Source organism: Protopterus annectens, chromosome 7.part0, assembly GCF_019279795.1.
Source record: "Protopterus annectens isolate FY-2018-M chromosome 7.part0, PAN1.0, whole genome shotgun sequence".
NCBI lineage: Eukaryota > Metazoa > Chordata > Ceratodontiformes > Protopteridae > Protopterus > Protopterus annectens.
The window spans coordinates 1,191,430,267-1,191,454,251 of record NC_056739.1 but is presented as its reverse complement, the minus strand read 5'-3'; the positions used below and the strand labels follow the sequence as shown (position 1 = coordinate 1,191,454,251).

The 23,985-nt window shown below is 39.3% G+C and overlaps 1 protein-coding gene across 1 annotated transcript in view; it reads left to right on the top strand.

The window, feature by feature from the left end:
* Nucleotides 1–23,985, top strand: part of EFL1 (elongation factor like GTPase 1) — a 1,877,823-nt gene that overhangs the window by 1,147,241 nt on the left and 706,597 nt on the right. Inside the window, exon 16 of the mRNA XM_044077803.1 lies at nucleotides 2,810–2,941. Within this exon, the coding sequence (XP_043933738.1) occupies nucleotides 2,810–2,941 (132 nt within the window). The remainder of the gene's footprint in view (nucleotides 1–2,809; nucleotides 2,942–23,985) is intronic.

Here is a 23,985-nt window from a genome sequence, read left to right as displayed (position 1 = left end):
ACATATCTATCCACCAAAAAAGGGTGGCTCCTTCTTGCAATCTTATTTTTTGTACTGGGAAAATTACATGGTTTCCTTTGAACTTCATGAGGCTCCCTGAAGTTCTTATTTGGAAAACAGTGTTACTTCGTGCTCTGACTTTTGCAAGAAAAGTATCTTAGTTGCAAGTTGTTAGGTAAGTCTTCCTGTCTCATCTTTCTCATAGATAGGGTAATACTGAGAAACAAATCCTTTCTTTATACCTAAGGTTGTTTCAGAATTTGCAGTGAGCCAAGCAGTTCATCTCTGTGTTTTCTTCCCAGACCCATAACAACGAGAGAGAGAGAGAGAATTTTGCACACTCAGAGGATATCCATAGGCAACAAAGATGCTACATTGTCAGGGAAAAAAAACTTCAAGACTTCTGATCAACATTTTATTTTCTAGAAATGGAGGATAACCAGTGTCAAAACAGAGAGTTTCTTAATGACTGTCTCAAGCCGTTGCTTTTATGTTCTTACCATAACAAGACACTTTCAGGCAAAGTCAGAGCCCACTGTCAGGGTTTTGTCTACTCCATGGCTTTTTGTAAAGAGGTCAAGTCTAGTAATTTACTAGATGCAACAACCTGGTCAGCTGTAAACACACCTTTACCAAGAACTATTAACTAGATTCCTTCTCAAGGTCCAGAGTCGGCTTTGTTAGGACTATTCTCTAGGGGCTCTTGGTCCCTCTGATTCTTCTTCCCTCTTCTTTTCATTCTAAGCCCTGATATTCATTCCTTATAGCTTCAGCTTCTGCACGTGAGCTAATGCTGAAAATGGTATAGATGTGTAAGTAAAATACTAAAAAGGATCACTGTTGCAGTAGCCACACACCTCTGTGCTGTTTTTATGTCAAGGCGTGGGATTTTTATTATTATCTTCCTATTTAGCAAGACTCTAGCACCCATCTTCTAAGGTAAGAAAACTTTGAAGTTATGGGGCCCTAGTCACTGATTTTATGCTGGTCTCTTTGAGCTGTAAAGTGGCTGGTGTGCTTGGAAGGTGTCCTAAAGCTTTGGAAGCTGGCAGTCTAGTCCAATCCTTGGCAGAACATCCCTTATAGCTTGGACTACTATAACAGAGATCTATTCAAATATCTGTCATGGTAAGTTTACTTACATGCTTGTGCTTTTCTCAGTGTGCAACCCACTGGCACATAGTTACTCTTTAGAAATACACAGTGTGGTGTCTGTGTGTGTGTCTGTGTCTGTGTCTGTGTGTGTGTCTGTGGGTGGGTGGATGTTTGGGACACATACAAATACAGCTGAGAAAGAATGAGATGCTTCATTCTGGAACTGAACCTAAACTCTTATTTAGTTTTTATTTGTGTGTTCAGTTGATTAGGTCATGGAAAGTGGCTTATTACTATGTGATCTTGGAAAAAAATATCTTAAGCTAAAAGCTGGGAGAATGGCATTCTGTTGAATTTTAATAAAACAGTGTAAGAAACTTCTCTGTGTGGAAGATTTTCAGTCCATATATCTCTAGTTAATCACTGTATATTAATCAGATCACACAAAAGTAGTAGAAGTAGCGAACTTAAACTCGTCTTAAGTGAAAAAAATATATATATAATAAAAGTATGTAATTGTACAGAATTACTAAGTATTCAAAAGTAATCCAATCAAGGCAGGCAGTCTGTTTCCAGTCGAAAATCCTTTATTAAGTGCACAGACTCCAGTCGAAAATCCTTTATTAAGTACTACTTCAACTACTTTTGTCTGATCTGATTAATATACAGTAATTAACTAGAGATATATGGACTGAAAAATCTTCCACACAGAGAAGCTTCTTACACTGTTTTGTTTTTGGACCTACTACACTTGTTTAGTGGGTTGTTTTGAGACTTAGGGGATACCACGGAGATTACTTGTTTTTTTTTTTCCTGTTGAGTTTTAATCTGACAACGTCTGTATTGTTATGGCTGTTTTGTCATATTGCATTGTTGTAAGCATGCAATCTTATGTTGACTTTTTTCACCCATTCCTCTGCCTTGGCTAAATTGGAGGTGACTAGTACCAACACTTATTTATTAGCCTGCAGGATTTTGTTGTCTGTAACTGTTCCTTGCCTTTGTTGGTGTATACTGCTGATATTTGACCATCTTCTATTAGTTTCTACTTTGCCTAACTGTGCCACTACACTTGTTTTAACATTCTTGTATTAGCCATTATTTTGAGTATCGTGATTGAAAAATGTGCATGCCTTATGTTTCCTTTGAGTCCCTTTTCATTATTTCTCTCTGAACTTTGTCTTTTGACAATTACTAGTTACTAAGACAAAAAAGTCTGACTAGTGGATGGACAGTATTCTTGGAAAAAGAGAAGAATGAAGTAATATGACTGGGGGATGAAGCAGATGGAAATTAGGAAAAGCTTAAAGGAAGAAAATGCAGTAAAAGAAAAAGGGAGCAAGGGAGATGAAAGAAGGAAATAACAATAAAAGAGGAATTAAATAGGAAAGTAATCAAATCAATGTGAACGTGAAGAGGAAGGGCTTAAGTGAAAAGAGATGAGGGAAGAAAAGAAGCAGTGAGCAAGGAGGAAATATGAGTGTGTAAGTAAGTGAAAGGAAGGGGAGGAGCTGGTCAGTGGTAATGTTACAGGAAGGTAAACGGAGATAGAGTGGATGCGACAAGCCAAAACGTTCTTGTTATTCAGACTGTCGTTTCCAGTGCATTTTTTTTCTGTATTGTTTCCAGTAGTTATAAGCAAACTACTGATCTGTGAGTAGGAAAGTTAATTCTGATTGTTATATCATTGCGTGATTTATTTCTCTCCTTTCAGGTATAGGTGGTTTAGAGGACTATGTACTGAAGTCAGCGACCTTGTCAACGTCTCTCGCATGCCCACCATTTACTCCTTTGAATTTTGAAGCCACACCTATTGTACGTGTTGCTGTGGAACCGAAGCATCCAAGTAAGGCAGTTTTTTATTTATTTTTCTCTCTGAATCTCTCATATATCAGTCACATTCTTAATGTTAACACTGTAGCATCTTGTCTCAATATCTGGATAGAGCTACTTATGAAAACAGCTTTGTTAGATTTAATGATGTTGTGGGTATGCTATCAAACAGTAAGTGGCTAGTGTACAGAAGGAGCAACTCATTTGCATTTTTGTACCAGCTTTGTACTTTGTATTTGAGCGACTAAACTTGACTACTAGCTTGAGTTATGATTTATCTTTGGTTGTAATGACGTCTGATGGCCAGTCTTTCAGAAGTGTGTTTCCTGCTGTGATGTCAGCCAACGGTAATAGAGTACTTCATTTTCCATCCATCTTTCCTTTTTCTGTAAGCGTAATTCTAGTACATCAATGTACTAGATTGGTCACTGTCTTCAACCTTTTTTGTCTTGCTAAACAGTGATTGTTGGGAGCAGGTGTGCTGCTGCAGGTATGAGGAAGGGAGAGTCTCTTCTCCTTGCTGTATTGGTCTAACCCTCTTGTTCTGCACATGCTTGGGTCCAGCGTTTTAGGATATGTACGTAGCTGTAAAAGGCCTTATGGTTATCCCTGGCTGTCCTTGCTAAGTTTTTCTCAAAGGAACCCATAGAGGATTTGACACGTTGTCTTACTAGCCTGTTGAGGCTGAGAAGGTTGCTTTTCCTTTATTGGGGTCTCACTTTTATTTTCTTGGACAGCAACTTTTTGCTTTTATTGTAAAGTTTGTTGATCCTGGATGTCCACCACGGCAGCTTGTTTTTATTTGGGGCTCTGGCTTTGATTCTTTCTGGTACAGCAGAGTATATTCACTTATGCAAGTGATTGTACAGGACTTTAGTTTAAGCTTCGGTGTAGTTACCACTTCCAGCTGGGACTGGGGCTTGGAATGCATTTATACCTTCACCTAGGCGAGTGTAGTTTGCCGTGGTGAAGTTTTATATTTTGATTTCTCCCATTGTGAGTTCTGGTGTGAGTGCCAGCTCAAAGTGACTAATTTATGGTCAGATTTATCTAATGAGGATCCCGACAGTTGCAACAGTGCATCTGTTTGACATGTTAGTGAGATTTAGTATGTTTGTTCCTCTTGGGGTATGAACAATTTGTTCCATGACATTTGAGTTAATAAAGTCAAGGAACTTTTGCGCTAGCAAGTTAGTGCTAGTGTAGGTTTCCCATTTGATGGTGGGATAATTGAAATCCCCTATAACCAGAGTGTTCAGCAATATTTGGATGGTCTCCAGTTTGATCAAGTAGATTTTATGTGCATCATGACCCATGGAGGAGGATCAATAACTGGTTATGATTTGAATGGGGGTCTTACCCACCATAACTTGTACCTGGAGTACCTCCTTGGAGTTGTCCAGTCTAACTAGATGGGAGGTGAATTTATCTGTAATATAGATAGAAACACCACCTCCTTTGGTTCTCACATGTTCATTTTGCAGTCTGAAGGTGTGAAAGGCATTGTAGCTTTGCAAGGCAGTGGTACTCTGTCAGTTCTTGAACCCGGTTTCTGTGACTGCATAGACATCTACATATTCCAGTGACAGAAGTGCTTCCAGGATGTGCAGTTTTTGGTTTAAGCTCCTAGCATTTAGCAGCATGACCCTTATTTTGTTATGATTGTCAAATTTCACGTCGGTAAGTTTGTTATAGAGACCTTGCCTAAAAAAGGCACTATGGGGGAGGCAAGTGCCTTTGCTAGCAGCCGAAAGCTTAGTGGTGCCAGGTGCATACCGTCTGTGGCAAAGCAGTGAGGTTAGTAAGCCATGACTTCCCAGGCTGACAGGAAATAGATTCCCTTTTGAATGACGCAAAAACTAAGCCAATTTTTGAATTAAATAATTTTTTGTTTATAATGTCATCATGTAATCATTCTAGGTGAGGGTAGTATTCTGCTCAAGGCTGAGGACATACCTACCTGGGACATATACTCAGAGAGCTCAATTATATCTTTCTTGGTATAGTCCAATGAGGTATGTCTCAGGTCATTCACTCCAACATGAACTATGACAGAGTCATAAGGGTACTTGTTCCTGAGAGAAATGAGTGTATGCATGATCTGACAAATCCTGGCACCAGACAGTCAGCTGACCATGACTTTCTCCTTGTCCAGCCTGGTGAGTGGGACATCTGTGTGTCTCACTATGGAGTCTCTAATGATAAGAAAGTTTAGTTTTTGAGTGTTACGCCATATGAGCTTAGTAGGTGAGACAGTGGTGTTACAATGTGTCATGGGTTCTGTGGAAACTGTGTTAGTTGTTGCAGTCTTGTGTTTTGGACGTCTCTGGTGTTTCGGTGAGCTTTTTGAGAGAACTTTCCTGCATGATATGAGTAGCGGTGGGTTGACAACCTCCTCAGTGTTACTGTCTCAAGTGCGAGAGAGCATGGATTCAAGATTCTTGGTGTAGATACATCTCTCACACTCTGTACTGGAGTGGATTATTAGTAGAGGGTGCTCCAGTTTCCTCCCACATTCCAAAGACAAGCAGTAGGTGGATTGGACACACTAAAATTGGCCATAGGTGAGAGTGTGTGTACGAGTGAGTGGTGCGAATGTTGTACCACGGCAGGGCTAGCCACCCAGTGGTGTAAAGCTTGGCTCAAGATGATTGTCACTGCGGAATTGACACCCCGACCCCATGTGTAGAATGGGAAAAGGGGTAGACGATGGATGGATGGATGGTTGTCTGTGTACATGAGGCCATTGCTGCACTGCCTCAAGAGACCCAAGTCAACAAGGTTAGCAAGAGAAACAAGGATAGTCCAAATTTCCATAATGCTATGTTGAAGACTGTTATTACAAAGGGGGGCTTTTCAGGATAGTTTAAGGAGGAGCTCAGTGGATAGATATTTCTGCCGGCGGTTTTCTGCTGGTGGTTTAATAGGTTACAGATCACTAGCAGTATTTCTTTGACAGGAAAGGTACAAAGGATGAGGGCTACACTAATGTGCTATAGCTGTATTTAAGGGGAAAATTTGTTGAATTTATCTGTGTGGCTATGGCTTATAATTGTGCAGCTCGCAAACAAGTGTAAACCTGCTCAAACATAGGGCTTAAATACCAGAAGCTAAAAACTTGAAAAAAAAACATTTTAAAATGGTTCAAAAGGACCAATGAGGATGTTTACTTCAAGCCGTAGACCAACCACGCTTCACCAGACAGGTCCCAATCAGCACACTCCTCTCACTAGAGTGCAGAAAGGCCATTTCCAATCAAAGATGGCCTGGAAAATGTGCTGTATTTGGACTGTGCTATAGCTACTAGCTATACTAGTTTCAGTTGTAGACACTGAAGAATATTTAACACATTTTAAACAGGAAACCAGCAAGGAGACGCTAAAGAATGTTTTAAACAGCTAACACATCTGCTATTTTAACACTGCTTGGCGGGAAACATGAACATGCAGAACAGATTGCTTTGCAGCAGTGAAAAGTACCAGCAAATACGTAAACAGTGAAAATAGCAAAAAGAGCTGTGCAAACAGTAAAAACAGCAAAAATATGATTTAACAGGCACAGTAAGCAGACAATTGCAGTACAACAGTGTAGTTTAGTACACAGTATTTAAGTACAATATTAAAGTAGGCGGCAGGCAATAAAAAGTGCAGTAAATAGTATAAGTAAGCAAATTGGGAAGCTCAGAAGCCTCTAGTCATCTAGTATCTCAGTTCAGAATTGTGGTTGGTGGCACAACTCTGTTCAGCTCGGTACAAACAAGCAGAAACTGCTCCAAAGTTTATTTTTTGTATCATTGTGGGTTGAACCTGAAAGTGGTCAGTTTGGATTAGTGTTTTTCCCTGGTTTAAAAATGAAAACAAGCTAGCTTTTGATGAAGTAAATGTCATGTAATGATAAAGTTAGTTGGTACTAAATTGAAGACAGACTTTACATTCTGCGGTAGTACTAATTAATTTGTACTAATTAAGTAATTTGAGGTAAGTCTGGCCTCTCAGACCAAGGACAAACACAAAGCATTCTTTAGCTATGTCCACAACCTTAAAGGCAATGCACAATTGTGTGCAGACCTCATTATAAATGGAGCCACCTATACTGAGCCAGAAGATATAGCAAACATCCTGGCTGATAAATTCAGCTCCAACTTTACTCCTCACTCCCCCTCAACCTTCCTTCAGGAAATATCATCAAATATAACTCCCCCTACTGTCACTAGGGAACAGGTCTTTAATGCTCTCTCTAAGACCAAGAATACTGCATCAATGGGTCCAGACAGTATCCCAGGGTGCCTTCTAAATAACATGAAATATGACCTATCACGGCCTCTGGCATTACTGTTTAACTGTAGCCTCCAAACAGGCCCCGTGCCTCATGAATGGAGAAAGGTAACAGTCATCCCTCTGCATAAAGGTGGGGCATCTACAGACCCTGGAAACTATAGATCCATAAGTCTCACTAGTCTTATATGTAAAGCCATGGAAAGAATTATCATGGAGATGATCAGTAGAGGTATAGTAAACCTCCAGACACTGAACCTGTCCCAGTTTGGTTTCGTAAAGGGCAGATCGTGCCTACTTAACCTGGTGGACTTCTTTGAGGAGGTCACCAAAGCAATGGATGAGGGCAAAATTATTCATACTGCCTACCTTGACCTGACCAAGGCATTTGACACAATACCCCACTCAGGCATTGTTGACAAACTCAAGAGGTTAGGTACAGACCTGTATGTCGCCTGGTGGACAACCAACTGGCCCACAGACAAGACCCAGGAAGTTAGAATTGGGGAGTTCACCTCTACAAAGAGGCCAATCACAAGTGGAGTCCCTCAGGGATCAGTCCTTGAACCACTCCTTTTTGGCATTTACTTCTCAAAAGTCAAGGCTACTCTCAGTGGTCTCTGTCTGCCTAAATTTGCAGAGGATTGCAAATTAGGAGCTGTCATTGATTCTCACATTGGCACAAATATTCTCCAGGAAAGGCTGACACAGACAAACAACTGGTGTCAGAGTCATGGACTAAAACTAAATGCCAAGAAATGCATAATAGTATCCTTTGAGAAGTCATCCATCCCTGGTGACTATCATATTGACAACACACCAATTAGAGTTGACCCAGTGGTCAGGGACCTAGGGACACACACACATAGTAATCTAGCCTTTGATCATCATGTGTCTACAGTGGTGAGGAAATCATTCTATGTTGCGCAACTTATAAACAAAGGTATGGCATCTAAGTCCAAGGAAGTCATTGTTCCAGTGTATTCGGCATTCATCAGACCTAACATTGAGTACAATGCCCCCTTTGGTATGTACCTAACCAGGCATATCCAACAACTGGAACTTCCACAGAGGTTCCTCACTAAAAGAATACAGGGCATAAGTAATATGTCCTATGCAGACTGCCTCAATGCTCTATCCCTGTATTCTGTCTCTTACAGGCTTTTGAGGGGAGATCTATGTCTGGCATACATGGCATTGTCAGACCCCACTCTAATGGACCTCCTGCATATCCAGAAAACAAACAGTACCAGAATTACCCATGCTAAAGAATTAAACCTTTCTTGTGATATAAATAGGACTTGCTGTAGAGATAAGTATGTGTCCCAGAGTCTACCTTGTCTATGGAACAGGCTCCCCATCCATGTGAAGCAGAGTTCCTCCCTAATCCAATTCAAGCTGAACTTGGACAATTGGATGGAAAACTGGAAATTCATCCCTGGTTTGGCACCTATGTGTCTGATGCAAGCAGGTAACCTGTAAATATTTCATCTCCCAGGCCCATCCTTACACCTATCAAGGGTATCGGAATTCGTCAGAGATTTGGGAAGCATGACTAGGCTTAAAAAGGCCCTTATGGTCATTAGCCTAGTAAACACCTATGAACTAGTCTCAGAATACTCTGGACTTGCTTAGCATTTCTGCTTCCTGTAGTCATAAATGTACAAAAATCTCTGAATTCAGATTAGGCAGTGTGAGTAGCAAAAAAGTACTGTACTATATTTTGGAGTGGTCGCACATTCCCCTAGATATTGTTGATTTACTTACTGAATTATGGCTTAAACCAGATTACTACATCACTCACATTGTTAAGAATTAGTTCTGTTTCTTTCAAAGAGACTTGGACGTAGGCATTGGTAGGTGACGTGTGTCTTTTAATGGCAAGCATTATGACATGTGCACCAGTTGCATCGTCCACTAACACACCTGATTTTGTCAAAATAATACAGCCGATTCTGATCCACTGTGACTTGTTAGTGAATGTTTATTTGCTAACGAACTCATACTTGCTGTGACTAATATGTGTGTGTGTAATACGTATTCCTATGCCTTCTTGTGCCACTGGTACTTCTGCTGCCGCTTGTTTGAAACCATTTCATCTTTTCTTAGTAAACAGTGCACTAACCTTAGTATTCTGTGCAGGAGGTTAACATTTTTGTGAATGCTGTCTTCTCCCAATTTGTATCTGAACCAGAAAGACTAAATCTGCCATCTGGATGACATACCACCCTAGATGTGGTTTGTACAAACAATCCACATAGATTTTGTAAGACTGTTGTAGACCCCCAACCCCTCAAAACACACGTTTAGTGATCACTGTATTTAGTTCCACCTTTTTTCTGAGTGAAAAACAAGATAATAAGAAAGATGTCTTTCAGACAATTTAACCAATTTTGTCCTTACTGCCTAAACTTAGGGGACAGTACTAGAACTGCATTCTGTCATAGTCTGACTGCATTGTGACAGAAAGTGCTTTGCATTCTCCTGCTTTATCAGAAGCCAGCTAAAAGTGTGGCTAACAACTGAATTAAAAAGGTATATTGACCTTGGGATAACAACTGTAAGAAATGTAAGTTTAATAGTTTTTTGTGTTGAATATTGCTAAATTAGGAATGAGTGCAGAAAGCCTAAAATAACTTAAAAGACATTCATTGAAAAAATGCTTTTGGCAGGAGATCCGTAGAGTGGCAGGAATGACTAAGACGCATACTGACTTCATGTTAAACTACCAAAAATAACTAATTACCTCTTCTTCAACGGTTGCAGATAATTTGGCTGAACTCTTTCATAAACAGTTCAGTTCAAATTCTGGGGAAGCATCATTGCTAGCTAAATATGTCAAAAATGGTTTTGGTTTCTTAACCAGTCAGATTGTCTGATGTAAACCAGTGTATTAAAAGCATAAACTTTATTACAAATCAGGCTCCAAAACCTTATAAGTTCATTGAAACCTGTGACACTTACTGCCATCCCATTTCTTTGTCTTATAAAAACCTAATTAAAATGTACTACTTTTCCAAACATATGGAAGGTGGCAACATTTTGTGTGTGTACCTACTGCGGTGGTGGTGCTGCAGTAGCGCTGTCGCCTCACAGTAAGACGTTGACCCGTTCGATTCTCAGCTAGAGCGTCTTCTGTCTGGAGACATGTGTGAATGGGCGTACTTTCCTTGAAGGTTGTGCATCAAGGCTGGCAACTCGGCACGTAAAAATCTACTGCCAATCATTAGCGGACCGGAGTTCCACTGTGGCGACCCCTAACCGGGAAAAGCCGAAAGACACAACAACCCACACAAATTAGCTAACATCAGGTGAAGTCTTTAAGAACCGTTTTCACTTCTGTTCCTACCTCCCAGGGTAACAGAGAAAGCTGCATTTATTGAACAATAACGAACAAGAGTAAGCACATAGATGAGGTTGGATTAGGGGTCCTGGGGGAAACTGACTTCTGTTGTTACATAGTGTCTTGCACTGATTCTCCAAGTTGTGCCCAGCAGCTATGAAGGTTGGCTTTTTGAACCGTTCTGTTATGACTCTGTTATTTTCCATGTACTCTGTTAAAAGTTTGAACTTGGAACATGAGCACCATTAAAGCTTGTTTTGTAGCACTGACTTGATATAACGGAAGAGGGGTACGAGTGGTGAGACAAAGAGGCAGCCTGTATACTTGTTAGGCCAAGACTTAATCTAGCTTAGGGAAAAGATGGTGTCCCGGGCTGCGTCCTACATGAACTCCAAGAAGAGCTAAACCCAAACATAAAACTACTGTTCAATCTTAGCCTTACTACAGGATATGTACCCAAAGAGTGGCGTACAGCAACAGTGGTCCCTCTCCACAAAGGTGGTGCCTCAACGGATCCTGGAAACTATCGCCCCATAAGCCTGACTAGCTTGGTCTGCAAAGCTATGGAAAGGATCATCATGGACCTCATAAATAAAGATATTGGGGACCTACAGACACTGGATCCTACCCAGTTTGCTTTGTTAAGGGCAGATCCTGCCTCTTAAACCTGGTCGATTTCTTTGAAACAGTCACCAAGGCCATTGACGAGGGGAAGGTGGTCCACACAGCCTACCTGGACCTCGCAAAAGCCTTCGATACAATACCCCACTGGCATTATAGATAAGCTCACCAGCTTAAATATAAACCCCTATGTCACTAGATGGGTTGCAAACTGGCTCAAGGACAGAACCCACATGGTTAGAATTGCTGGAGCCATGTCAGACTCCAAACCAGTTACAAGTGGCGTCCCACAAGGCTCAGTCCTGGGACCTCTCTTGTTCGGTATATATTTCTCAGCGGTACAGGCCAACACGGAAGGACTGTGGCTGACCAAGTTCACAGATGACTGCAAACTGGGCGCCGTAATCAACTCTCCAGCCGACACAAGCATCCTCCAAAAGGGCTCATAGAAACAGACAACTGGTGCCAGAGCCATGGCCTCAAGCTAAATGCCAAAAAGTGTATAGTCATCCCCTTTGACAAAAACAAAGTGCCCACAAATTACCACATAGGTGGTAATCCATTAAGTACAGAAGAAGTCATTAGGGACCTGGGGACCCAAGTTGATAGCAATCTCTCATTTGACAACCACGTGGCCAAAGTGGTTAGAAAAACATTTTATATAGCCCACCTAATCATGAAGGGATTCACATCTAGATCAGGGGAGGTCATCCTACCTCTTTACTCATCCCTCATCAGGCCCATAATTGAGTACAATGCCCCTTTTGGGATGTACCTTACCAGACACCTGCAGCAACTGGAAAGACTCCAAAAGTACCTCACCAAGAGGATCAAAGGGCTCAAACAGATGCCATATACTGCCCGGTTAAAGAAACTCCAGCTCTACTCAGTGGCATACCGCCTGCTCAGAGGCGATCTGTGCCTGACGTATAAAGCCATGTCCAACCCGGAATTAATGGACATGCTGCACCTCAGAAAATCCAAATCCCATCGAGCTACGCGCTCGAGAGACTTGAACCTCAGCACTGAAATAAATAGGACATGCTGGAGGGACAGATTCATAACCCAGAGGCTCCCTTCACTCTGGAGTAAAATCCCAGTCCAGGTTAGGCAGAGTCCCACACTGACTCTCTTCAAGAGGAATCTTGATGAGTGGATGGGAGATCGTAGGTTTACCCCGGCTATCACTTCTGTGTCACTGTTAGACAGAGGCACAGTATACTAACCTCAAAAAAAGGCATAGCAAAATTAATTTAAAATGGGTGGCGAAAGCCAAACACACTCTGGCTAGGCTTATAAATGCCCTAGGGCAGATAGCCCAGTATGAACCTATGAACCTATAAAGAGAGATACTAACTAAACTTAGGTGCACATAGAAATGCCTTGCATTTAAAGAGCTGCTGCTTTATTTATTTAGTTATTGACATTTGATTACCGGGAGAAAAGCTCCAAATTATTGCAAAACATTTTAATAACAATAATTTTACAATCTTCAAAAGTAAAAGAAAAACATTTGTAGTTTAAATAATTATGACAAATTAGGCATAATATCAAAATATTGGTTCCCATCTTTAGGAATATGCCAAGTGTTCCTTTTTGCTTTGCAGATTTTGAATACATTCTGGATTCTGGAAGTACAAAATAGTTGTGTAAAATATATATATTTTTTATATTATCCCTTAAACTTGGGTCTGAAGTATACATACCATGACTGTACAGTTGAACTAACCAGCTGTAACAGCAAAAACAAAAACATTGTTCAAGAGGCATCAGGTGGGCAAAGAGCAGTCTTATAAAAGTAGAAATGGTCCTAGGCGTCATCCTTAGTGGAAGGACGCTGTCCTGGCCTAGTTATTTTAAAAGAAGGGGAATGCCCACACAAAGTGATCCATATGGTACTAACTACTTGGCAGAAGGGACTACAAAGGAAGCAGTAGAGTGGATCAAACAGACAGCAGTAGTGTGCAGGGAAGTAAGAGTGTGACACCACTCTAAAAAGTGTTACCTTTGCAGAAGGATATCAGTAAAAGGAAAAATGGGATAAGGCAGTTCCTTTCCTGGGTAGAGTGAGGTGAGGAGTAGGGGACTGTGAATAGTAATTAAGAGCCTGTAAGGATCAGTAGCTTTTTAGCAAAGATGGGTTTTGTCTCTGTCCATTGGAGCAACTTTACTAAAGTAGGTATTGGAACACTACAGCTGGACATCTGTACCTTTAAACTTAGATGGAATGGGGGAGGGGCTGGGAAAGTACAGACCAAAGTGTCAAAGGTGAAGTCTGTCAGGGAAAAAGTAAAGAGGGGTAACAGATTACCAGGGAAAAGGAGGAAGGAATATTGAGCTTAGCAGGAAAACAGTAATAAGGGGCATAGATGGGAATAAGGAATAAAGGTGGTCTAGGCAAGCAGGAGGGGAACGGGTAATAACTGGGAAAGGGGGCAGATCAGTATAGGTCAGAGGAAAGAAAAAGTAGAAGAAAAAAGAAAAGGAATATCAGGGTTGGAGATATGTAGGCAGGAATATTGTGCAAACTATACATTTTTATTTGTTTATCTGGGTAGGTGTGCTTGCCTAAAAACTTCTGATAGGATGAAAGCCATGACATATAGTTTTGGAGTTGGTTATACTGTATTTGAATGAGATTCTGATTGGATGAAAGCAATAGCATGTAACTGGTGGAATTGGTTTTACTCTATTTGAATTTTACGGATGACAGACCAATTAGATTCTGAGAATTGCCATTTGGAATCTCACCCTGTCTTAGTGGCTCAACATTTTTAAATATGTCCAAATGTTTTAATAACATATTTAAACTAAAAGTTAGCAATATTTGTAAAAAAAGCACTTTTGCATGATGTGCTTCCTCAGATCCATCTTTAACAAAGTGCATACAGTAGTAAAATCAAATGTTGTAGTACAAATGGTCAATATAAAAAGTTTAATAATTACTAAACCTTCTATATTGACCATTCTTACTATAATATCTGACATGCCATAGCTTTTATCCTATCAGAAGCGTAGCCACTATTCAGTGGTTATAAAAACTTATGCTGTTTGACTCCAGTACTCGTATCAGAAAAAGACATTTTCATGTCTAGTGTACTCATCCATCTTTGAATAAAGCCATTTTTTTAAGAACACTCCTACATCTTATTCCTTATGTATAATTAAAGGTAAACATGATAATTTAATTGGGAGTACTACAGACAAGAAACATTTAGGAATAAGAAGACACTTCTGGATGGACATACTTAATTAAATGATTCCTAGAAGCTTGATTTAGGGCATGGAGGAAATAAGCAGGAGGAATATAGTTAGCCATCAGACTTTTACAGGCATCTTTCAGTACCTCAGAAAACATTGTTCCCTGGTTCCTCTGCATCTAGGTAGCATTCCATTTTGGGGGTATGGCTGCTGTGCATAATTTGTTCAGGATTTCAAGTATTTAGTGAAATAACTCTTCCTACAAGTAATTATGAGCAAGTCTGTTATGCCTACTATTGAGGAACAGATTAAATGCAAAGGGATACTTCTCAGGTTGTGAATACAGGCTTCTTGACATGCACAATGTAAATTGTACTCCCTTGCATGCAACCCGGTGAAGGGGACTCCATTTCATTGTGATCCCCAAAATGTGTATTTCAGAGACACAATCACTATCATGAGAGAACAGACAAAGGCGCTGGCATACAGTAGGAAGAGATGTTTTAATCTGTTGGTTTGGAGGAACTGAAACCTACAGTGGTCCCTCTGGTTTTCAGGGCTTTTTGGGGTACCTTTCCAGCTGCTTCCCTACACCCAAAAAGCAAGCTGTCTTTATAGACTCCATTAACTGCATCAGAACCACTACAGGAACTTAGTGGTGGACCCTGCTGTAATTTCTTTAGAGTCATCAAAAGGCAGTAAACTGATTCTGGGACCTAACACGCTACCAAATGATAGGAAGGCCAGGATCCTAGACAGATTTGGTAGGAAGGCGTATAAGTCAGACACTCTGGCTTTTAGGACAGTACATTGCCAAATGCATGTAATTAAATATCAAGAATAAATCCTGATGCAGAAAGGAGACTTAATTATAGAAATTTATGATGTGTGTCTCTCAAGTCTGAGATAGTGACCTTTGTTTATCTGTCTGAAGGAATGGGACGTGTATGATCAAAGGTGGTTACAGTGCTGTAGACAGTCTCTAGGGTTGTTGCTACATGCTCAGACATCAGGTACCGTGCCTGGATTAATACACAGGCATTTTCTGAGACTATTAAATGGTGAAGAAACTTTTTGTGCCCCCCCCCTTTCCATTCCTCAGTGTAGCAGGAGTTAGCCTTTCAAGACTGTCTCTTTTTTCAAGTGCCAGCCAGCAGAAGGTAAGTCTGGGGAGAAGCAGGTGTGGCATGGGAAGAGAGAGGACAGAACAGAAAGCCACACAGGCAGGAAGTGGGTCTGCCCACTCCCTCTTAAATAGTTGTGACTCAGAACTCCACAACCACAGTCTATCTCTCCACCCTCATGGCCCACCTGGGAGGCAGATTGTTGTATTTGATGGAGGCCTAGTCAGAGACAATGTAAGACCACGGGGCATTGAGCATTGCAACAGAATAAAGTGTGAAACCATCCTACCCATAATAGCAATACCTCTGTCCCCAGTAGAGCAAGTGCATCTTTCTTTACCCCTTGATAAGCAATTACTAGATCAAAGGATGATACCAAAGTGCAAGTGGAAAGACCATTTAGGTTTTTGTTCCTACTTCTTTCCAAGTACCTAAAAAAGATGCTCCATGAAGACCAATTTTGCACTTATCCAAGCTCAGACTCTTCCTGTAGATGCAAAATTCATGATACTTACCCTGCAGTCACTACTCCTGTCACTCTTCTCAGGGACCTTCCTAATTACGCTTAATCTGAAGAAAATGTATTTGCACATTCCTATTTACAAGGGCCATAAAAGACTCCTTTTATTTGGGAAAAAGAGGGGTGGAACAAGGGAATATTAATAATGCAATCGAATTATTGGAAATAGTGTTGAAATATAACTTCATATTCTTCTTCAAAGAAAAAATATATAAACAGAAGGAAGGAATAGCTATGGGCTTTCCGGTGGGTTCATTACTGGCTAACATAGTAATGCTTCAATGGGAATCCATGTATGTTTTTGACAGCATTTATAATGAGGCAATTAGCTTCTACTTACGTTACCTGGATGATATTTTTGTAATTTGGAAAGGAATGGAAATCGAATTGCCGGATTTTATTGAACACATTAATGCTAGCACTGAATTTTTATCTTTCACACATGTGTATAGCAAGGACATGATGTCTTATTTGGACATCATGATAGAAAAGGATCTAGAGAAATAAAATACGTGACTACTGTGTACAGGAAACCAACGTACTCAAACATGTTACTGCACTTTTCCAGTTGTCACCCTTACAAACAGAAGAGGGTGGTAGTTAAGAAACAATTGGTTAGGGCAGCTCGTATGAGTACGTTGGATAGGGACTTTAATAAGGAATGTGAAACTTTAATAAATATGTTTTATATTAGGGGCTACCCCTCAGAGATGCTTTACGAACTTGTGGATGAAGTGTCATCAAAGAGAGGGATGGGAATTTACAGACCCATTCTCCATCTGGAGGAAAGGGATGATAACACACTTTTTCCTAGTAAAAGTAGATCTGATTGCTACACAAGTGCTTTGATTACAGCTTATAATACAGAAAGTTCAAAAATTAGGTGGATTTTTGCAGAAGAAATGGAATGTATTTAAGGAAAATACCAATATATTACACATTTTAGGAACAGAGCCCACCATTATGTATAGGAGGGGGCCTAATTTGAAGAATAGATTAGACAGGAAGCAAGTTAAAAGGATTACACATCCTACAATGTCCAAATGTGGAAGATGTAACACCTGTAGATATTGGAAGGAGATAGAATTAATATAAGAGGTAAGGATATTTTTGTGGATGGAAAATATACCTATGAAACTATGGGGCTAGTATATGGAGCACAGTGGCAGGGCTGTGAAAGCTTTTATATAGCAAAAACTGAAAGAAAGTTGCATCAATGCATTTATGAGCATTTTTATGATATAAAAAAGAAATACAAATGCATTGTTTAGACACCTGGAAGAACACCCCGTCTTTTAAATTTATTATTTTAGAAAAAGTGAAAAAGAATTCACGGGGGGGAACCATGGGCACTACATATTTGGACAGACAGGAATTGATTTGGCAACTTAGATTAGAAGCATATAGATATCCTGATTTAAATGAGGCAGTTAGTATAACCCGTATACTGAAGTTAAAATCAATGGAGAGAGAACAACTTTCAGTCTTAGAAAAAAAGTTTTTAGTGTTTAGATTAACAATGTATATTATATAGCATTATGTAGTAGTGATGTATTGAATGAACAAAGAAAGAATTGATGTTGGTTTTCTTAGTATTTTTAGAAAAGGCTGTGCTATTAAGGAGCTATAACTTTAAAAATGGTGTACGTTTTTGAATTCTGGATCACATGACATGTTTTGAATTTTGGATCATATGACATGTTACTATAAAAGTATGAGTTTTATTTTATTGAGTTGCATCTGAGGAAGTTTTAACGATTTAAAACGAAAATGCTTATACTACTAATAAAAATAGTTTCTTAGCAGTTTGTAGTGGATTTTTTGTTCTAAAGCTTGCCGTTTTTGTTTTTATTGGGTCTGTGTTTTTTGTGACCACTTTATTGAGTACAATAGAAGACTCCTGCGATTCAATATCTGACACCAACATTACCAGATTACTTAGTTGTCCCCTTGGGCTCTCTGCTGTGTATAAGATGCTTACATAATGACTGGCTCCAGTGGTAATCTTTTTAAAAATGAAACTAATCCACATCTACCAAATTCCAAGATGAATGCTCCTGCAGGCCCAAATGCAACACCAGATCACTGTCATATTGATCACTGTTGCAGCAGACTTATTTTATGTGGATTGTATTCTGCATAGGATATAACAGCCAGTCAGCTTCCAAAGCTTCAGGGCACCTTCCGTACACCCAAACCATCAGTCAGCGTGAGCTAGACATACCTAAAAGACAGATTCCAACACCAAGCCCTTCAGTGCTTTCCTGCTGCTAAAGAGGTTTGCTTCTCTGAGGCTTTTTAGGCTAGATAGTCAGCTCATGCTGTTCCTTTTCTGGGTAGATAAATTCTCTTTGGGGAAAAAGACCTTCCATTTAAAAAAATGTGTATGTAATAACACTTTCAACACTTTCCTATTCAAGAAAGTTATTTTAAAGCTAGGAGTTTGTGTTTTAATGGACTGTCATGAGTCTGTTTTGTGCTTTTAAATGAGAACGTTCTTTTTTCCTGTCATTTTATGTTGTTTAAGTGATTGAGGAGAAATTATGTTTATTTTACTGTTTTGGCTAGCAAAGTGTTTTAAAGTGCTAAAATAACTAAAGCCAGGATAAACTGTAGAAGAATTCTGCTTTAATCACCAAGGTTCACAGAACTTCGCGCTTTCAGCATGATACATATGGCATCATCAGAGTCAGTCGAACATTTTAAAACACTCTTATAAGTAGTTACATCATTTTACTACAACCATTCAAATTTATCGATGCATTAATTCATTAATCTAAAATAATCAATCAAAAAAGTATAAAAAATGCATCTTACTAAACTATTCCAGTTGCTTTAAAAACCATATACTCAATAAAATGTTGATGTATGTTTATATATAAAAATAATTAACAAAATAAACTCCTAGCACTTACAAATCTCATAGAAATGTGCAAATAAAAATATATGTGTATTTCATTGTACCATTGCACCTATTTCCGTTTACATAACCATATAATACTAAATACAAATATAAATACATAGTGTTGTATAAATGAGTAATCCACATATATTATACTGTCTTAATAATTTATCAGATTAATAAGGTGCATAAAAAACATATGCTGTACTAATATAATAACCCCCCAAAACATTTATATAATGAGACGCCCTATTGGAAAAACATGTTTTTAACTAGATGATGATGTTACTCCTTGCCTTCAGGTAGGGAAAAATAGATATACTTTCATTTATATCCGGATGTTGGGTAGCATTTAACCTAATTTGCCAAGCTGTTTCTAACATTTCCACTTTCAGCTTGTCATCACCTCCTCGTATATCTGGTGTAACTCGACCCAGTACAAAGAAAATAAACTTTTTAAAATTTTAACAAACTGTAGTATGCATGTACAAGGCGTTAAGGGTATCTTTATTCTTAATAGCTCTAAGGTGTTCTGCAATTCTGTCCTTCAACTTCCTCACCATCTTTCCCACGTAAAATGCAGGGCATGATGTAGAGTTAGCTGTATGTACTATCATTGTTTAATTACAACATCTTCCTGGACAGGGAATAGACTTATTGTAACCCACTATAGTTACATAAAGCCCTCGTTTATATATCTACACATTCTACATGCCCCGCATTTATACATCCTTGAATAGCCTTTGTTAACCGGTGTTTGTTCCAAAATGCTTTTAATATTTTTTCCTTTACTAAAAACAACCCTTAACATGTCACCTACAATTTCTTTTGTGTTGGGACTAAAACTAAATTCCCAAATTCTCCGCATAGTGTCCAATATAAAGGGTGTCTGATGATTAAATTTTAAAATCATTGCATTGTTCTTAAATGATTCATTGGCTTCGTTCTGTACTATACTTCCCCCACCTAAAATGGGAGGAAACTGGGTAGTTCTTTTTGTTTTTATTTCTCTTTTGATATTAGTCAAAAGTTTTAGAGGGTAGCCGCTCTCTAGAAACATCCCTACTAATTTGTAGAGTTCCTCTTCAGAAGTTATATTGTCACTGACCAAACATGACAATCTCACCATTTGGCCTTGCCTACACTCTTCTTTTGATAATGTGGATGACTACTTCGATAGTGTAACAAAGAATTACTGTGTGTCTTTTTTCTGAATATTGTACTTTGCATCCCTTCATTAGTTTTTGTTAAATGTATGTCAAGAACATCTATATTGTCTTTGTTCCAAGTACTAGTGAATTTAAAGAAGCTTGTAGTTGAATTTAAATATTCTATAAATTCTGTTGCCTCCAATTCGCTACCATTCCAAAGAACTAATATGTTGTCCAAGAATCGACTGTACAACAATATTTTCTCCTTAAACTTAGAATCAAAAATAAAAACCTCTTCCCAGTATAATAGTATTAGGTTGGCAAACCCTAGGGCAGACTTCACCCACATAGCAACACCTGACACTTGCTGAAAAATTTCCCCTTCAAAGGTCAAGAAGTTATTTCTCAAAATCAACTCCATTAAAGCCACTAATAGGTTAACTTTTTCTCCTTCGAACCTACCATGTCTATTTAAACTCTCCCTAAAGTATTCCAATCCTTCCATATGTGGGATAATTGAAAACAAATTTATAACATCAGTGGTGAGAAAAGACCCTGTGAAGGTTTTATTGACTTCCCTCAAGCATTCTAAACAATTCCAGGAATCCTTAATTATGTGGTCTATACCCAGAATAATCCCCTGTATTTCCTTGTCCACATAAGATGCCAAAGGTTTTGTTTTTGAGCCCTTTGCCACTACACTGGGCCTAAAAGGGGGGTTTTCTATGCATTTGTGCACCTTGGGGATCCCAAACAACACCGGTATCACTGGGTGTTCAACATTCAAAAAATCAAATTCACCTTCATGTATTTCCCCTTGAAAAAGTGCATCTAACATAAACAAATCGATTTTATGATATGCTATGTGCATTTCATTGAGTGATGCAGTCTGGTATGTAAATGTATTGGGGGTAAAAGATAACTGGTCTGAAGTACAACTAATGGCCACAGTAGAGTCACCCACCTGTGGCTGCACAAATTACTAGCCTGCTGTGGTGGCAAAGGCTGTTTGCTTAACTGCTTGATGCAGTCTGGTATATAATTGTATCACTTAAATTTGCATGCATTTTAGCAACATAGTCAAAATGAGCCATGATAACCACCCCTCCCCCTTATCAGTCTTCATTATTCTCACCTCATGGTTGTTAGCTAACTCAATCAGTATTTTTCTTTCCTCAATGCTTAAGTTGTCATAATCTGTAAGTCTTCCATGCATAGTTTTTCAAACAATAATACTTCCTTATGCATCGGGAGTATAAAAGTGCTTTTCCTTTTAAGTGTATTCAAAGCATTATTTGAATTATTTATACCATAATTTTGTTCCCTGAAAAATAAACTCAAATTCAATTGCCTAATAAATGTTTTAAGACTAATATAATAGTCAACAAAATTCAAATGAAATGCAGGAACAAAGGTGAACCCTTTACTTAATAAATCATGGTATACATCATTTATTGTTAAAGCACTGTAATTATAATTATAAATGGAAAACCCATTTCTTTGGAAGAGAGGCCAGGAAAGCAGGTCGTGATACGTTGATGGACTCCCAACTGGAGTTTACGTTGCATTCAACACCCGGGCTGGAGGTGGTGAACAATACAGCACCAGAAGCAAGTACAGCACGTCCTGACCACAAGAATTTCAAAGAATGGCTACAGTTACCTAAATTTGATTTCTCTGACTCGAATGAGGAGAGGAACGAATGGAGAGGGGTAACGCTGCCTTTGAACAAACAGGTAGACAAGTTTGGCGATTTGTGTCGTAAATATAGGGGCCTCCAGATGGACAACTCGGTTTTGATGAAATCTGTTTTGCTTAACCAGGTGCCTAAAGGACTAAGGGTTTGGAAGTTACCAATGAGTGTGGAAGGTGACTCGACAGCGTTTAAACAACTGGTTGATTTATTCAACAGAACAGGTTTGGAAATGAGTGACATTATTATTAAGAATAACTTGAATAGACTGGCCATTATGGAAAAAGAAATAGAGACTTTAAATGAGAACATTGTGAAAGATTTGTTATTTTCTCAGCAGGTTGTTAAGTACTATTTCATGCTAGATAATGTTGAAAATTTTGAGAACAAAAACATTAAAATCAAAGCTAAAAAGTTATTGAGAGATTCGGAAGACTATAAAAACTACAAAGCATATCCCTGTGTGTCTAATACTAAAGATGGTGTTAGAAACAATAACAGGGGTGGGGGAAACGTCAATGATGATGTGGGTTTGAACTGTGAGGGTAGTAATGCTGGTGACAATGAACAATTGAGTAAAGAAGACCGGTGTTTTTTAGCTACGGGGTCCAAGTAAGGAGATTAGAATGCCTAATGAACAAGAAGGGCGAGGGGCAACGTTATCAAGCCCAGGGTGATTTATATTATTATTGACACAACAATTTTCAGAACAACAAATGGCAACTAAATGCCAGAAGTCGACAGTAATGGCCGACAATGATACTAATGCTGTTTTTGAACAACAGGACATAGAAGTCAATAATGTGTTGCAAACGAGTGATGTAAATGTTTCTGGCAACAGTATTGTTCACTGTCAAAGAAATGGGTCTTCCATTTATAATTACAGTGCTTTAACAATAAATGATGTATACCATGATTTATTAAGTAAAGGGTTCACCTTTGTTCCTGCATTTCATTTGAATTTTGTTGACTGTTATATTAGTCTTAAAATGTTTATAAGGCAAATGAATTTGAGTTTATTTTTCAGGGAACAAAATTATGGTATAAATAACTCAAATAATGCTTTGAATACACTTAAAAGAAAAAGCACTTTTATACCCCCGATGCATAAGGAAGTATTAATGTTTGAAAAACTATGCATTAACAAAGTTAAGTGGTTTGAATAACTTTGGAAGACTTACAGATTACGACAACTTAAGTACTGAGGAAAGAAAAATACTGATTGAGTTAGCTAACAACCATGAGGTGAGAATAATGAAGACTGATAAGGGGGAGGGGTGGTTATTATGGCTCATTTTGACTATGTTGCTAAAATGTATGCAAATTTAAGTGATACAATTATATACCAGACTGCATCAAGCAGTTAAGCAAACAGCCTTTGCCACCACAGCAGGCTAGTAATTTGTGCAGCCACAGGTGGGTGACTCTACTGTGGCCATTAGTTGTACTTCAGACCAGTTATCTTTTACCCCCAATCCCTCTGATGTAGCACCTACAGCTGCTAAGGACTGATGTTAGTCATGTCCTCTATAGCTGTTGTGGTCCACTCAGTCAATGAGAGAGAGAGAGAGACACACTGTTGTAGGTCCTGGGAGAGGGAACAGGGAACATTTCCTTGTTTGGTCAGAATGTTGTGCCCATCCCTGGAGGGCAGCCACGGTGGTGCAGTGGTTAGCATTGTCGCCTCACAGCAAGAGGTTCCCCGGTTCGATCCTCGGCTTGGGTTCCTTCTGTACCGAGTCTACATGTCCTCCTTTTGGTCGCGTGGGTTTCCTCCGGGTGCTCCGGTTTCCTCCCACATCCCAAAGACATGCTGCAGGTGGATTGGACACTTTAAATTGGCCCTAGGTGCAAGTGCGTGTGTGTGTGTGTGCCTTCTGTGGAAGGTTGGGCGCTGGGCTGGCAACTCGACACTGTAAATCTCCACTGCCAATCATGAGCGGACAGGTGATCCACTGTGGCGCCCCCTAACCGGGAAAAAGCTGAAAGAAGAAAGTTGTGCCCATCCCTGGGAAAGCTGCTGCTGCCATTAATTCCTCAGTTGGCCCCATTATTCATGTGAAAAAGAAGCAAAACTAACCGTGTATCTAATTCTTCTCAAATTTCCTTAGACAGGAGTAGTTTACTAGATCTGGCTCAGGGCTTAATTCAGGTTATTGATCCTTCTTTATAAGGGGTTTCTGGTAAAAGGAAAAAGGAATACCTCTTTTCCTGAAGAGATTCAAGAT